The following is a 17,742-nucleotide window of genomic DNA, read 5'->3' as shown; positions in this document are numbered from 1 at the left end:
TTAATGATCTCGGAGATTAGCAAAGCTGGTTTGGAAATCTCAGCAGGTCATTAATGTCGAGGGCTTCCAGGAGAAAGCACTATTTACGGCCTGCCTTCAGACCAACCTAGGCAGGCGGCAATCTTCTGCGTTGGGTGGCGAAGGGCGCGGGCTCCACATCCCATCCCCGCTGCGCCCGGCTGCGTGGCTTCTCCCACGCGGGAAGCAGAGGGAGCAAAACCAGGAGGCGAGCAGCGAGGGATTTGCTGCAACAGCCTTCCTCTACGTGCACCCCAACCCCATCCCTTCCGCAAATAGGAAAACGCATCCCGCGAAGAAGCCCGTTGCCCGCGCAGCCCTGCGGCCCCGCAGCCTCTGCGGTCCAGCCCCCCGTCCCGCTGCCTACCTGCCGGACCCCCGCCTCCCCGCGGTGCCGGGGATGGGTTATTCATCAATGCCACAGGTCTTCCCTTTCAAGTCGCTGGAAAAAACGCACTAGCCCTCGCACTGCTAGAGAAGTCGGGAGGGCTGGGGGATGGGGCGAGATACCAGAATCCTTCGGGCTGAAGCCACATCCGCAGTGGATTTCCCGCGCCAAACGCTGCGTTTCAAAGCCACTCTCTCCCCAGCATATGTAAGGCTCAGCCAGTAATTACAGCGCTCTTTCAGCAACAGAAATGGACTGGAGAATCAGCTGCTGGACAGTGAGGCTCTTTGCGTTGCCGCTGCTGAAATCCCCTGGGTTCGTTATTACCGTCTACAGTTGGTTATGGCAGGAGGGCTCAGGGGCTTCATCAGAGACCGTGGTCCTATCCAGCCTGGTGCTGCACAAACACCTCCTAAGGACCATCCTTGAAAAGCCGACTGGCTGACAAATGACAAGGAGCCGGGGGAAGACAGACACAGCTTGCTCAAAACTGCACAGCGGCGAAGCATCGCCTGCGTCCCGACACGGCGTTCAGGCTGTGCCCGCCGGGATGCTGCGACGCCAGCCCACCCGACGCGCCTGCAAAGAGCGGGGCTAGCAGGGGCGCATGGCTGCGGCGATGCTCAAGCTCCCCTCCTAACTCCAACGCGCTCCCGGAGGAGAGCGAAGCCGCCTCTCTCCCCCAGCGCCCGCAGGTTGGGCGCAGGCCAGCATCCCTGGGGCCCGTGCCCAAGGGGATCCCTGCCCCGACAGCGCCCGCTTCACCTCAGCCCTCCAGCTATCCGTCAGCACGGGAGCTCCACATCCGAGAGCCGTCTAAGACGCCGCATTTGCAACCCAATAATTTGAAGAAATCATAAAGCGAGCCAGATTTAACCCAACTGAGCCGGAGCTCTGCCCGCTGCCTTTCTACAGACTTATGAAATACGTACGAGGGGGAAGTGAAAATACAGACAACCCTTCTCTGGAGCCCAGAGACACCTCTGATGGCCACCCAGCTGTGGAGATGGTGAGGGAAATGCAGCAGGAGATACAGTGACAGCACGGCGGATTCAAAAGGATGCCCGGTGCGGTACAAGCCGGTTTCCTGATGCAGAAACGGCAGCTGTCCAGCGTTAGGAAGGGTGGATCCTCTGCAAGGCACCCGAGCAGGACCGAGCCGCTCGGCTTCGCCCAGGAGCCCCGTCTGCTCTGCCCAAGGACTTGACCGTAGCTGCCAGCAGCTCAAAACCTGGGTGTGCTAATGACAGAGCTGAGGCTGCTAATACAGGACCAGTTCACGAGGGCAAAGCTGACTGCGATTTGCTAGTGAGACTACGGGTTCCACACCACCGAGATTATGGGAAATGCAATACACAGGATACATGTGAGAGCTAATTAGCCAAACTTCGGGACATGGTTTAGTCTAGTCTACCCTTGATTGGCTTAGAGTGGACTTGGTAGTGTAGGTTAATGGTTGGACTGGATGATCTTAAAGGTCTTTTCCAACCTAAACGATTCTAAATTAAAAATTAAAAGCAGCCTCTACAACTTTCTCAAGGTCCCGGAGATCACGCTAACAAAATCTGGTTGTAAATCATGAGTACATCAGAAGAAGATACCTTGTCCCACCCCTGAAAGACCTTTGCAACGGGGAGTAATGCTTCACGTAGGCACGTTTCAGCTTTCACTGACCTCACCAGGTGAATGTTTTACTGCGTTGTTATTCTTACCTGCGCAGCAGCAGCCACACCACAGCAACCGTTACCTAACAAGGACTGGAAAATCTCTCCACGGTCTGGCAGGGCTACACACCCACGTGTCTGTGCCAGCAAATCTGCCCAGCAGACCATGCTAAGCACTAGTGCCAATGGTCAAATTCCAAATCCAGGTACTTGCCCTCAACCGAAATGCACTAATGGATTTTGAGAATGTGCAATGATATAACAGCGGTGATGCGGGCAACGTTATGTGTGATATTTAGACACCTGGGAAAGGAGACACAACCCAGGACCAGCATTTCTGAGAACTACACATTTTGACCAGGAAATCCGCTTTCCTCTGACTCCATCTGCCCAGTTGGCTACAGTTGGAGAAATGTTGGAGAAATGCTTTCAGATGTGGCCGGTCAAAGGAAGAGGAGTCAGGGTCAACACACCCATCCTGACCAACGCCTCCTCCTGCAGTGCAGATGCCGCAGGGATGAGTGCGGGAGGTGACAACGGTCATGAAATGAGAGCACGGCCATGAGCGATCTGGATCTATCGGTTCTTCTGCAAACCAGAGCCCTGCTCCACGGGGCACGCTGCGCTCTTCCTACCATCATCTGGTTTGCCCCGTTCTTAGACCACGTCCCAAAACCCCTACGTGAGTGAGAGGCACTGAAATGCCCTCAACATCCCTCAGTGCAGCCATCCGTGTGATCTCTTTGGGAGAGCCTGAACAAAAATTTCTTCTTCGAGGCCTTCTGTTCCACATGATTACTTAAAAAGACTGAATGCCCACTCTGGGATGCCCAGGCAAGGAGAAAAACAACAGCAATACTCACCCATCTCCTTGAGCTCCATATTAACAAGTTCCAACCAGCAAGCGTCGAGCTCATCCAGGTCATAGCGGCTCACTCCTTGCAAGTAAGTCCTCGTAGCTTCTGAAATCTCGGAGCCAGGCAGGCTACTCGGTGAAACCTGTGAAGGTGAGTTCTCCAGCTGGGGTATGATCCTGGAAGAAAAGAAGGAGAGGTTGAGAATGAGCTAGAAGTTGCAAAAGTATCCGGTTTCTTGCCGTGGAGGGTGCAAATATACCATGTACAAAGCTGACTCTAAGAAGGAAAGCAAGCCCAGCAAAATCAAAGGGGTTTTGTGCGCTTGGTGTCTCATCTCCCGTGTCTCGGATGCTCTGAGGACCCCAGCTTGACACAAGCACTTTCCCAGAGACTGCTGGTCTGAGCACCTTATGTGATGGTTTGAGCTGGGATGCATCAAAACAAGCTGATTGTCAGAAAATGCTGAGCACAGCCCGGCTGCCAGCTCCCCTTCCTGGGACCTCAAACTGGCTGCAAAAGGCTGGACATCCTCGGTATCATGACCAGCTTAGGAAAACCTCGTTCATCTTTTTCTCCAACAAAACAGTAAAAAAGCTTTTGAGCTCTTTGGAGATAAAAATCCTGCAAAACCAGAGAAATATCCACCTTTGCCTGTGACAGATGCCTGCTGCTCACGGGCCGGGGGTTTGCGCTTCTCCCAGCGTCCCAGAGGAAAGCGGCACGGGGAGGTGGGAGCGCGGCGGCACGGCCCCGGCATCGCGCCGCCGCTGAGAGCCAGCCCGCATCCCGCTGCGCTGTGGCTCCGGCTCCCGCTGGGCCGGCTTCCCACGCCGTGCCCACCCGCCTCGGGCTGCTGTCAGGAGGGGAGGGAGTGCCCTGGGAATCAGGAATTTGGTTTTTGGCCCGTGCCTCCATCTACCTCAGTGTATTCTTCCCTGCAGACTGGTGGCTAACACCCATCCCTTCAGAAATAAAAGCAGGATCAGTGCCGCACGCAGGGTTTACCGCCGCACCTCATTCTTCCTAAACTCCCACTGATGCTTTTCGGTACGAACCAGCCCGCGCTCCTCACGGCTCCAGGCTGCAGAGCAGCCCCGGGGAAGCACGGAGCGGGCGGCTCTGCACCAGGCTCTCCACGGGAACACGCCTGCTTTTCAAGAGCTCCGCAATTCCCTCTCACACCATGAGAAATTAAGCCGTTTTTCCACCTTGTGTGGCTCCTTTCTTCCTTCCCGCCTTGCTTTACTACCAGCCTGGTGGCAGCAACCTTCTATGTGTTTGGATTCCCGAGTCAAATAACTCGACCGACTGCTACAGCCACCAGCATCAACCTCATGTTGCTCCCCCTGTCATTAGAGGGCTGTTTCTCCCCACGGGGGCTTGCAGAGAGGCTCACACAGGAATACCTGATGTGGTCATCAGGACAGAAACAGCCCGTTTGGGAGAAATACACTGTCCTGCCTGCGAAATGGGGGGATCTGATGTGGAAAGCACATGCAAGCACAGGACCGGGGCTGTTACAAATAGCGATGCCCTTGCCTGGAGCCAGTTCTTGCCGGCGCAGGGGGACCGTGGCACCAACCCATCCCTGCTCCACGGCTGCAAAGGAGCATCCCATACCCCCAAAAGGCAGGATGCACCAGAGACATGGAATAAACACGGCGACAGGGCTACGGCAAGGGCTTCTGCTCACCACGCTGCCATCTCGGCCACGCTGCCGACCCAGCTCCTTCCACCCTGCGGGCAGGACGGCACGCAGGCACTGGGTTTGGCACCGCCACGCGCTCTGCGCCCTGTGAATATGAGAGACTCTTTGGCCAGTGGATGAACGTAAGCGCAACGCTCTGTCCTAGTTACATTCGGAAACACGAGCTCAGCCAGCGCCTTCTCCCCGCTGTGCCCTGCCCGAAGTGCTCAGCGGGAGCAGAGGCATCCGTCAAGTCTCTCCAGAGGTCTCCGAGGACTGGAGGAAGCCCCAGCTCTACCAGCGCTTCCCCGCTCGCCCAGCCTGGGACCGGACCGCAGGAAAGATGAGTTATAGTTTGGCGACCAAGTCACCCAGCTTTGCTTGCAGCCCTCTCCCCAGCGATGCAGGCAGTCCTGGCCGGACTCTCCGCTTCCAGCCCCATTGTACCAGTCGACTGATGGGCTCGTGCTGAGCCGGTCCCAGTGCGGGTCCGTGACAACTTTCCTTTACCTACAGCAATAGTTTTTCCATTCATCTAGGGAAATTAACTCTTTACATGAGAAAAAATTAGGTCCAACGGATACGATGCTCCAAATACTGATAGCAACAGTGACTCCGCCAGCCATTAACTCCTCAGAAGCAATTACTGCTCATTTACTGGGGCACCACAGAGATCACATCTCTGAGGCTGCTCAGGATGAGATGCCCGACCCACTCTGTGCAGGTATCCACTCCCCAGCGCATCCCTTGCAGGCAGAGCGACCCGCGATTTAAAACACCCTCCAGCCAAGCCCCTGCAACCGAGCCCCCCCGTTGCAGGCAGGCTGCCTGCTGCCCGCTGCCGCGGGACGCCTTCAGCGTGCCACAGACTTTAGTGCCGCATTCCCACCGCGCTGGGCAGTGCTTTGGCAGGCTCAGCAACGGAGAAGATCCCACAGTGGTCCGTGAGATTTGTTCTGAGCGCTCTCTAGTCACAACCACAGGGACGGGGAGAGGAGCTGCCTCATCTGCTGCAAACTCCCTGCATAGAAAGCGAACAGGCGCTGGCTGTCAGCTCTTCTGCCTTTTCTTGGCAACTCTGCGGCAATATGCATGACACTTGCCATGCACACGTCAACAGTGTTGCGCGTAATGACATGCAAGCAGAGGACGAGCTGGAAATGAAAAGCAGCCTGTGGTGCCAGCTGACAGATCTCTGCGAAGTTGGGAGCTGGAGCTCGCTGCAGTATTTGCACAGCTCACGTTTCCTGCCCAAAATACCACCTCCCGGCGCAAATGTCAACACAGAAAGACACTGCAAAGAAACAAACAAGCAAACAGCAACCCGCTGCAGCACGTCACCCCCTTCCAAGCAGCTTCTCTGCCATGCAAAGCCAGAGGATCCAACCCTCCTCCTGCACCAGCACCAGCTGCGAAGCCTGTTGGCCCCTGCAAGCCTTTTATCTGCCTTCTGTCCCGATATGTAAGTTCACGTCAGAGCATCGAGTGCCTCGTGCTCTGCGATGTGTCTGGGGCAAAGCCATCGTGCCCATCACGTAATCAGCTGAATCGCGGTACCAAGGTCTGTGAAGTACCAAGGGAAGAAATTAATGCACGGCTGCCCTTGGGAACGGGACCCTACCTTGCCCAAGGCTGGGAAGAAAATCTGTGGCAGGGCAGAAAAATGAACCTGGAGCTTCTCCGGACCCAGACACGTAGTTTAATTGCTGTCCTCTGCAGTCACAACCATTGGAGGCACTTCCAGAGCCACCAGCGGGAAAAGCAATAATTTGATTGCTCGAGGAGGGAAACATCAAGGACGGGGTTCTTTTTGCCTCTTTTGCCTTACTTTCCCCAGCGGTACATTGAAAATAAAGATGTGCCCCAATGGCCTGAGGACATCTGCAAATTTCAGTTCAGGATCTGAAAATAACCCCATGAAAAGACGGCTCTCAGTCCCCAGATTTTAAAACAAGCTCACCGTAATGTAGGACAGGGCTTGGGGATTCAGTAACGTCTGTATTTAATGCAGACAGCGGTAATAACACTGAAACTATGCCTGCCCCGGTTGGGCTTCAGGACCGTCATCTAAGGTGCTCCCAAGTCCCTAAAATATAGAGGAGTCGCGGGCGCAACGTGCGCTGGTCCAAGGACTGGACCTCTCCTTCCCACCAGCCCAGGTCCAGCTGCGGTGGTCTTGCAGGAGAAAGCTCAAAGCTGTCAAGAAAAAAAAAATATCCTGCAACTGCAATGAATATTCCGGTCGGACGGAGCTGTCTGAGCAGGCACGGGGACGGCGCTGTGAGCCTTCATTAAGCCGAGTTACACAAGCTGCTCGCCGAACAGCCGGCTGCAACAGGTGATAGTCGGACACCGGGCCAGCCGGGAGAGCTCGGGACGGCGGGAGAAAGCTGCTATTTTTAGCCTGGCATAAAAATGCAAAGATGAATGCCCTGCCTGCATATCAAAGGGGCGGCCTGAACAGGTCATTTACTGTACTGACAGCCACCGAAATGCACTTATTTTGGTAAGGATGCTGACGGTGACCGGAGAAGTCTCTTGGGGTTATCTATAATGCGGCACACGCCATACCGCCCGCCGAGAGCCGAGCCGCCGCGTGCCCGGTGCTGCCGGCGCGCAGGACGCGACGCCCGCCCGAGCCCCGGCGAGTCGGCCCCGGCGCGTGCGTGTGCGGGCGCTGTCTCCTTACCGCAGGCACCTGGTGGAAAAGGATTTTTGCTGAACCTGATGCTCAGAGACGGGATGCAAGCGACTCTCCCCGGTCACGCAGCTGCCCGCCGAATGCGACCGAACCCCCCAAAACCCGGACGGGCGTTTAAACTCGCAGGTCCTGGCTTTGCGCAGCCGATGCAGAGATCACAGGGAGCTTCACGGGGTCACTGATGGTAACAGCACCGCCGGCACGGAAACGCGATGCTCACCCCTTCCTAACACCGCGCTGTTCATAGAATCATCGAATCCTAGAATCGTTTAGGTTGGAAAAGACCTTTAAGATCATCCAGCCCAACCATTAACCTACACTACCAAGCCCACACTAAACCAATCAAGGGTAGACCAGACTAAACCATGTCCCCAAGTGCCACCTCTGCCCGTTTTTTGAACACCTCCAGGGATGGGGACTCCACCACCTCTCTGGGCAGCCTGTTCCAATGCTTGACCACCCTTTCCGTAAAGAAATTTTTCCTAATTTCCAACCTAAACCTCCCCTGGCGCAGCTTGAGCCCATTTCCTCTCGTCCTAACGGAGTTCGCTTTGTTCAACGGAGATCGCTTCGGTTTAACAAAATTACAGAGCGACTCTTCGCCTCTCCCCGCGCCACTGATGACGAAGGTCAAGTTAATTAAAATACACAGATCTAGCGGCGTGCTCCGCGTGCTCGCTGGCGCTCGGTTACGAGGGTCGAAGCGTGCCAACGCAGCGATGGCAGGTGCCTCCCCCCGGCTGGAAACACGCGTATCGGGGGGGCCGATCAAGTGCGCAGCACCCAGCTACCGCGGCACCGTGCTGCCTGCGCAGCTCCTCCCTCACTGCAGTTGGCTTCCCTTACCAATTATTAGTCCTGCAAGGAATAAGTATTGATATAAAATCTATCTTCTAAACTAAACTTTACTTTCGGAGTTTCCTCTTCACGGGCAGGACCCCGTGCCCACCCGGCAGCGTGGGCTGGCATCCCCCGGAGTTAATTCAGATTTGGGGATGCTGGGACACATCTGTGCCACGTCCTCGCCATTTCAAATACCAGCAAACGGAGGAGGTCAGAAATGAAGAAACCGCACAAAGGCGGCGCCGGGAGGAGAACTTCCACCCCCAAGCCTGTTGCGCGCAACTGAGGGAAAAGACGAAAAAGGAAAGACAGCCCAAAGGGTCCGCAGCCCGCCGAGCCCCTCGGCATGAAACCTGCCCCTAAGCAGCCTCTGAGGCCAACGCGGCCCCGGGGGAGGGAAGTGCATCGGCCGGAGCGTCCCCAGGCAATGCCCACGCCGGGGGACACGGTGCCCCGCGGTCCCAGAGAGACGAACGCTGCCATCGAGCCTTACCCGCAGATTACGCGCACCCAGTGACGGCCAGAGCCAGAGAGGCTGAACCCCGACGCAGGGCACCTAATCGGAAAGCAAAAACTGCACGTTCAGGATCTGGCTCCTCTTACACTCATTTTCTACTGACATGAATTTTATGACTTGAGTGTAGCTACGCCTGACTTGCACCAGTGGGAGATGAGACTCCAGCGCCAGGTCTGCCCCTCCGACGGCTCAGCAAATGCCTTTCGTCAGGACGCTTTGCCCTGTCGCGTGGCTCTGAGCTGTGGCTCGAGCGGTGCCGATACCTGCTGCCCAACGGCGCCTCAGAAATAACTGCAAAATAATTTTTTTATACGGCGAGCAGCTTGTATGACCCTACAAAGACCTGCTGGGAGCCTGGTCCAGATCAAACCCCTGACTCATCCGCAGCACTTGGTTAAACACGAGGTTTTTATGGCTCACAAACGATTCAGCAAACCGTACGAGAGGCTACGCCTGCTCCTACGAGCATCCCTCCCACCCCGAGGGGTGCAGGAGGCTGCCAGGTGCCAGGGGCTCGCACTGGACACCCCGAGCCTCTGGGAATACCAAGCAGGATGCAACGCCCAGAGGCGCAGAGCCTCCCGTCGATTCCCGGATTTGCTTTAGTGGGTAAAATCACGTCCCTAAAAAGCAGCCCGCTCCTCCCTGACACATGCTAACACACCTGCTAAGAGCTCGGTGTTCAGAAATAAAGATCAATGACTGCAGAGACAGTTGCCTTGGGCTAGGAGAAACGGTGGAAGAGATCCTACAATTTAATACCAGAGAGCAATCCTTTGGAAAAACCCATGCCCTGATTTACAGCAATATAGAAAACAGACCATGCTGTGCACCCCTCCTCAGCTACAATACCACCAGGAAAACTGGAGCCCGGAAAGCTGTAAGCTTTGTGCTGCCCAGACACGTTGCAGTGCAGACACAGCTAGAAAAAGGGAAGAAACCACCGAGGCTGCGCTCACCAGCATCTCCTGCCCATCTCCCGCCGGGCTCCGAGAGCTGGGGCTGGCAGGGACGTCATCAGGGCTTCCCTTTCGCATGGCAACGGGGCTTAATCCCTTTGGAAACATCCACATTTCCAAATAGCTGCTCAGTGGAAAAAGCGAAACTCAGGCTGGGTGATGAGGCTGTCTGCACGTGTGCCACCAACTCACAGAAATCTGCAGTGAATTTTGCATTATGTACTAATGTTTTTCACATCCGAGGTTCAGGCATTGCTGATCTCACAGGAATCAACCCTTCCTTCTTATTTCTACTCTTGTTTTCTAGTTTTCCTCTCCTATTCCGGCCTCAGGCGCGGTGGGGAAGATGCAAGACTCCCTACCTGCTTCAGGTGCTTCAGGATGGCGAGATACCGCCCGTGGTGCGGGACGTGGGACGTAAGGGATGCCCGCCGTCGTTGCTGGGGCCGTGGTGGGCAGCAGGTGCCCGGAGGAGCCTGGCAATACACAGGTACGTGCTCGAGGAGATGGTTTTCTAAAGATTGGTGAAAACACCCGTTCCTCACCCTCGGCGAGAGCCAGCGGCGTGGCCGTGCTGTGCCCTGGCATCTGCCTCGGCTTGGGAGAGCGCCCGCACCCCCTCCTGCTGATGGCACCAACGCGGCCGCCCAGGCGCTCCATTGATTTTTCCTTTCTTGGAGAGAAAGCAAGAGTCAAGCTCTCAATTACCTCAATTACCACTTTTCCCGTTTCCCTTTATCTGTATCGAAGGGCTTCCGTTGGCTTGTGTAGAAAATTTTCTCCTTTTTACAAAAGCAGAAGTAGTCAGGTAAACAACAAAAGCAGTGCTAGGAAATTCATGTCCGGGGCATCTGTGAGGCTGAGAACTCGTCAGCTCAGCTCGCCTGGGCTACCCCGCCGTCTGCTGGGGCCAGCACCTGCACAAGCAGATCTCCAGAGCACAAACGGAATTTCACGCGTCTTCGAGGGTTTTTCCCCTTCCCCCAGGGTTTTGATGCTTTAGTTATTCATCCCTAGACTCGGTTTAAAGAGAGCGAGAGAGACTCAAACCCCAGGTGGCATCAGCCCTGGCATGCTCCAAATAAATGGTGATGGTGACACGCGAGCATCCCTGCAGCCAGGGACCCTGTGCAGGGCATGACCGACCAACCCACCCGGACTGGGTCTGCAGGAGAAGGAAGAACATGCTCCAAAAAGCCCCAAAGCACCTCTCTCAAGCTGAACTAGAGCAAAAGAGTCTTGGGTAGCAAGCAATGGGTTACGAAGCACGTGGACGAGGCAAGATCCTGAGCTTCCAAGGCTCTGTGATGCGCAGGGGGTGTTGTGAGAAGAGGAAGCATCACGCGTGACCCTGGGCTGGGGATGGAAAGCGTCATGAGGCCGAGGTGACCCATACCCCAGCGGGGAATATCTTAAATGCACCAGAATGGGCAGGTGGCAGAGGATAAATAATGCCAAAGCGGGAAACAAGAACGCTACAGAAACAAATGACATACATAGCCTGAAAGTTCATTAGTACAACGTAGGTGCATTACAGAGAATCATTATCCTATTACAGCAACACAAGGATTTTCTTCACCTCAAAAATACCTTAAAAAAATTCAAGCAGAAACCTATTGGCTGGACCCTGAAGTTTTACTCAGGTCAAAAGCCTCTCACTGAAAGTAAAAAAGAAGCACTGCGGCGCTGAAGAGCACAGCGAGCGCCACGCTCCCCAAATGACGCTGTTCTCGGGGGAAAAACCGTGGTCCTGGGCAACAGCTTCTTGGGGGTGCCACCAAATAGCGAGGTGCCCTGGTCCTCCGCCCTGCGAGCGCTCTTCAACACCATCCCCACCCCCCCCCCGCGGGGACCCCCAAAGCCCTGCTCGTCCCTCCAGCCCCTACGGCGGAGGATGCGGTGCTGGGAAGGACGGACCTGCCCGGCTCCGCGGTGGCACGAGGGCTTTACCTCCATCTGAGCACCATCACGGAGCACCCAGACACGGCAGACCCACAACCATGAGATAAAATCACTCCTCGCCGATCCAGAGCGAGCGGCTGGTGAGTTTGGTTGCCCTCCTTAAGCCAGAAGACTCCAGCAAGGCGGCTTCAAATTAGCATCTCGCTGCCGCCCCAACGACCCGGGCCAAGGGCAATGCGTGGCCTCACCGCGCAACTGAGACGACTCATTTCCCAAACTGGGCTCTGACGGCGGGACCGCGCGCCTTCCCATCGCAGCTCCCGGTACTGGCGTTGGCTGGTTGGCCACCACCGAGACGCTGCGGCTCTCCCTGCACCACCGCGGCAAAGCATCACGGAGGCAAAGCCTCCGCCAAGTGCTGAACCATTTGCAGAAGCTCGATTTATTTATGCAGCCAGCCAGAGACATGGTATTTTAAAAAAAAAAAAAATTCTGTATCAATCAAGGGCTTATTTAAACGAAGGGCTGAAAATTGGGATCAGCCTGAAAAGCACAACAAACCTGAGGCCATTAGTCTGAAAGTGGGTCTCAAGGGCACTTGAGGAAAAGGAGTAAGTGGACCTCAACACTCTTGAGGATCACATCTATCCCTGGAGAAGATTATGCAATAATAAAACATACTCAGGAAATTCCCATGGTTAATCTCATCTCTGTAAACTGAATGCTTCACTTGGCTGAAGGGAGAAGGCGTTTTTTTCCATATGCTCCCTTTTAATATGCTGGATAGAAATAATGAATCCTGCGTAGTGTTTCTCTTCTGAAAATACTTTGTTTTATTACAAGGAAGGCTTTAGTCAGTCATCTTTTCTTTACCTACGTTCCAGTCTAAATTAGTCTTGTCCAGTGTCCATAAATAAATCAGCTTAGGAAAGTCAGTGGAAAGATAACTCTGCCAGCAACCTCCAGCGGATGCTGATACCGTTCTTACCGCCAGCTCCACTCGCGGGGGAATTCTCCTGCAGCACACGAGGACTTTCAAAAGGCAATTTAAAGGGATGATTTTCATCTTCTGTTTATTAAAACAGTATCTAGCAGGCCATTCGGACCAGATGCCCAATCTTCTTAGGAACTTACGCTAATAGATTTTATAGGCGTTATTGCTCCTCGATAGCGGAGCAGAATTTAAGATGTTAGAAAAAGAGCCTGGTGGCATAAGGGCGAAGGACGGGGCTGCAGATGGCAGTGGACGGTCACAGTAACGAGCTGCAACCCACAAAAACAAGATTTTGTGACCCTCAGCATACCCAGGCCCAGATTTACCCACCACGTTACACCTACTTATTCCACTTTTATGGCTTCTAGTGAAGTCTGTAAAACCATGAGCTAAAACCTATGCTCCCAAAGCCGGGTTCAAAGAAGAACGGGAAGGCCAAGAAGATGTTAATGGGTTAGGTTTTAAATTAACTGGCCTGATGTTTAGAGTGGCATGTAAGCTGGCTGGACCAGCTGGGTGAGCCTAAAAGCATCGCTGGGATCCAGGTCCCGGTGCTAATGGGTGCCTGTGCACTTCACCGTTCCCCTCCTCGACTGAAGATGCACCAGGTAACACCGGGAGCACCCCGGTCACCGGCGCAGGGTGCTCGAGAGCTCCCAGCCCTGCGGGCGCCCTGCTGTCACCCCTGGCACAAGCCACTGGCAGGAGTCCTGAAACCAGAGAGCCGGGACCCTGCGGGAGGGACCACCGGTGCCCGGCGTCTGCCAACGTGTCCTCCTGCGTGACGGAGCAGAGGAAGGGCTGGAGGCGGCTGGTCCCGGCGAGGAGAGCGGGGACACAGTGCGCCTGGGCAGGCCACTGGCACCAAACCCTTCTATTCGAAAACAAAGAAGAACCTCAACAGAATTAAAGCCCTGTTTTTAGTGGGCACTGCTGGCACCGCTTTGCTCAGAAAAGTAAGGATTTGCAGTTATTTCCTTATTGGCTGCTGGAGCCAAAACTCCTCAAGATTTGGCAACAGCCTTTGCAAATCCACAAAAATTTGTATGGACATAACAGAGCGGCTGCGGGTGCAGGGCTCAGCCCGGGGGTCAAAGGTGGGTCCGGGAAGGGGAACCTGCAGCGGCTGCCACCCTGCTTCATGCCATTCGTGGGCTATCTTCATGGCAGGGGCTGTAACCAGCACATTTCTAGCAAAAATAGTTGATGGAGGTAACATAGCATCAACCCCTTCCTTGGACATCCGTGCTCGAGCAAGCAGCCCGGCGTAACCGCAGGGTTCATCGCCGCTGCTGCTCATGGGCGTGATGGATGGCCCGGCTGGCGCTACCCCCTCGTATAACCTAAACCTTCAGTAAAGGGCTTCTCCCAAAACCCTCCGCGGGTGGTAAACACTTGGTTCAGCTCTGAAGCTCTCGTTCAGCTTCTTGCTGCTGTTTTGGGAGAACAAAGCAGCTGGATTTGGCCCCGGGAGGATCCACCAAGTTCCTGTAACAGGAGCACCCGTGCCCAGAAGCCCCCCCCCCCCGACTGCCCAAACAGCGCTGGCCAACACTCAGCCCCGTGAAGGTCCCTTTGTGTTACCCAAGTGGCACCCGGGATGCTCAGGAAGGGGTTAACGCTGCTTGCAGCAGTGTCCTGCCCTCCGGGTACCAGCAGCCAGTGAGTGCGGCTCCGGGTGACGTAATGCAACGCCTGGGTGGCTGCGCAGGCTGCACACCCCATCCCTCCTGCGCTGGAGGCGCATCAGGGACCCCGGGATGCGTCAAGGACCCCGGGATGTGTCAAGGACCCCGGGATGCGTCAAGGACCCCGGGATGCGTCAAGGACCCCGGGATGTGTCAAGGACCCCGGGATGTGTGGGGGACCCTTGCGTCCTCTGCCAGGCAGGGACCAGCTCAGGCCAGCGCAGCGCAGCTACACCCACCACCCCTTTTAGCTGTTGCTTTTCCCAGCCGAACCCCCCGACGCTCGGCGCTTTCCAAGCAGTGAATATTATAAATGATCATTATCAGCTCCTAAAACATCCTCAGCCATCGGGAGGGTACGGCGAGCGGTGCTGTGCAGCTCCGCAGGGTGCAGCCCCGGCACAGCCTCGCCACCCGCGGCTGCCGGCACCATCTCAGCTGGGAAACTCCTTTTGATGCCGTGACAGTCCAGGGTCTTGCTGTTCGGGTTTGGAAATCCCCCTGTGACAATCCCATTTCTGTGCAAAATGTCAAGGACGGGGTAGGGTGGCCCCTCACGTGCTGCTGGCGGTTGAAGGTTTACACAGGCAGGTTCTGGAAGCTTTACAGAAATGCAGCTGAAGCTCCAAATTGCAGTTAACAGGTGCAATAGGAAAAATGCTCCATTTTCCCCTCTCCGTGTAGTAGCTCCTCCAGTAACAGCCTGTAACCAGAGCGGGTCCTTCCAGGCCTCTGGAATAATGTAATCCTCTAAGGAGAAAGTGATTCACTCTTCTTTGATGTGATAAAAAGAGGAAAACAAGTGAACAGGAGGCACTAAACAGCCATCTTGTTAAACCCAGACAGCTTTTCCAATTTCGTTTCTGAGCTGTTTATCACCATATAAAAAGCCTGATACTCAGCAGACTAGATAAAGACCAGAGTGTTGATGTCCCTGTCTTTCTCACGTTTATATTCCAGCCTAAATCTCACCGAGATTTAGCTCAACGAATGAATTATTTAAGTCTCAGCTCTGATGCAGTGCCCAGAAAATTATCTTCATGTAGATCGGAGAAGGGACCTGGTAAAGAAGCGCTCAGGTGCAGCGCTGGGAAGTTGCGGAGCGGCGTCCGCCTTCCCGAGGCGGAGGAGAGGACGGGCACCATTTCACAGCGGGGTTCATCTGCGCGACTTCTGCGCACAAGAAAACCACGGCTGCATGGACAAACAGCGATGACCGGGCAGCGGTTTGCTGGTGGGCTGCTTGGAACAACAAAACGCAGATGTTTTTCTGGTTGACTAGACAGAAGCAGCGTCTGGGCTGAGAGCAAAATACACACATAATTTCTGATGCTGCGCAAGGATCTTCTTCGTATTTCTTTCCCCCTTTCCTCTCCATGCTGTTCAGCCTCAACAGTGGCATCAAAGGCAGCAGGAGGGGGCTCTGACCCTTCTGGCTCCGAAACGCAGCAAAACACGGCGGCCCCCGACCCCAGGGTAGCTGCAGAGGATGCTCAGGAAGCGTCTGCTCCCCGTGGGCGACCAGGGCAGAGCCAGCACCCGTGCCAGCACCCACGGGTGCTGCTCTCCTCCTTCTCCCAGAGCACCACTGACCTACCTGGTGGGCCTTCGGGGACTCGTGCTGCGTGCCAACCTTCTCCAAACCCAGCCAGCAGGTCACTAGTATTCTGCTCATTTCCATTTAAGCAATATATATCTTGGAATTGCTACTAGGGAAGCCAGGGACACTTGAGCGTATGTTTTCTGGATATAAAAAGACGAAAAATGTTGCTTCTTTATGTAATTTAAGCCAAGCTACTAACGCTAAAGCATCTGGAATTAATTATCTCGGCCAGATAATGTTTCCACAATTATTTCAGTAATGCAAACAGCTCCACTCGTATTTGTATCCACCTACGAACGCGGAGCAGAACAGAGGCTGTGAGCAACGGCAGCAGCTCTGCACCTGCCGTGGTCTGAGCCGGGGCTGCGAGCATGAGCCAGAGCGGATCAGGAATCGGGCAAATCCCCCCCGACCCTGCTGCTAACGGAGCCGAGCATCGGAAAGCTCAAAATACAGAGGAGGGCACAGAGATGACTATTCCTGTGATCAGCACGGTGCCGTCGCGCGGGTCTCCTTACAGAAAACCAACCCAATGAAAGCAAAGCTTTGAGGAATTTGAAAAGGCAGCCTCCAGCCTGTTTTAATGTGTTTTGAATCACTGCACTAACGCTGAACCCTGAAACACAAGAGAACAGTTTTGACGCTGAGTCACTTGAAGCAGCGCACAGCCCATCCCACAAAACCAGGAGGGATCCATCTGCCTCTTGCACCATCCATGTTACTGCTATGCAGCTACGCTTGTTTTGGGGCATTTTCCAGCTCTTCTTCAAGTGCACTGAAAAAACCCACCTACCAGCTCTTCTCCACCTCACCAAGGTCCCGGGAACGTGGTAAAGCTCGCTTTCCAGCAATGCAGGCTTCACCTAAATTCAACAGGATTATCCGCAGCAGCACCAAGAACCGAGCAGCTATTCCCGCTGCCAGGCTGTCCCGGTCCTCCCATCACTCTGAAGAGCACTTAAGAGTAATAGTTTCTTGTGTTGTTCAACGGGGACGCAAGGTGCACTAAATCACTGAGAGGTGATTTAATTACTGCTGTGGCTGCAAGCAGCAGCAATCAGATCTGCTACGGTTTGCCCGGCTATACGCTAAATTCATGATTCTGGATGGAGAGCGGAGGTGATGGAGCAAGATGCGGGGGCTCCCGAGGCTGTACCAAACAGGAATCCGCCCTCAGAGCTGTAAACCTCATTACAGAGCAGCAGGAATCAAGCCCGCTCGTTCTATACATTTACTGCTGAAGTACACTTGCCTTTCTGTGTGCCTGATCCAGTATAAACCACAGGCATCCACTGGGAGGATTAGCAAACATTTAACATAGAAGTCCAAGTGGCTCCGTACTAGGTAAGAACAGCCTGGATTAACACGTTTCCCGTAGCAAACTAATAAAGGTGAGGACTTGCTGAAAGCCCACCCGAGAACTTGTCAAGCAGACTGCAAACCAGAAATGATTACAAGTAACAGAGTAAATCACGCTTAACTCCTTTGCAAAGCACTCGCGGGCACCGGGCACGAACTAACAACCCTCTACAGCGCTGATACCGCCTTTTGCACCGCCCGGACCCTCCGAACCACCGAACCGCTGCTGCCGTAGAGGCGGCTCACCCCATCCTAAACCAGGCATCTAAAAGGCCGGCAGGACAGACCACCCTGCAAACAACCCGTCCCTCCCCGCCGCTTGCAGGGACAAGAGCTGCCTGAGCAGATCCGACTGGAAACCTCCCTTTCCCAGCGGCAGGGTTGCAGAGGGAACTCACTGATGTTGCATCGCTGGGGTTTTTTTTGCCGTCCTTGGTCAGTGCCGCTGGCCAGCCCCGAGCACAAGCGCTGCCGGGGACCCTCGCCGCGGCCAGGGGTCACCCCGGGGGTCCCCAGGAGCGTGCGGAGCGTGCCAGCAGCAAGCTTTCCTCTCCCCGCGCTG

General features: G+C 54.9%; 1 protein-coding gene across 2 annotated transcripts in view; it reads right to left on the bottom strand.

The window, feature by feature from the left end:
• JADE2 (jade family PHD finger 2) overlaps positions 1–17,742 on the bottom strand; it is an 84,759-nt gene that overhangs the window by 36,787 nt on the left and 30,230 nt on the right. For both annotated transcript variants that reach the window (XM_075714964.1, XM_075714963.1), the window contains exon 5: positions 2,934–3,103. In XM_075714964.1, the coding sequence (XP_075571079.1) occupies positions 2,934–3,103 (170 nt within the window). The remainder of the gene's footprint in view (positions 1–2,933; positions 3,104–17,742) is intronic.

This window comes from Pelecanus crispus, chromosome 8, assembly GCF_030463565.1.
Source record: "Pelecanus crispus isolate bPelCri1 chromosome 8, bPelCri1.pri, whole genome shotgun sequence".
Lineage (NCBI taxonomy): Eukaryota > Metazoa > Chordata > Aves > Pelecaniformes > Pelecanidae > Pelecanus > Pelecanus crispus.
The sequence above is the reverse complement of the archived record's forward strand: the minus strand, read 5'-3'. Positions and strand labels throughout refer to the sequence as shown.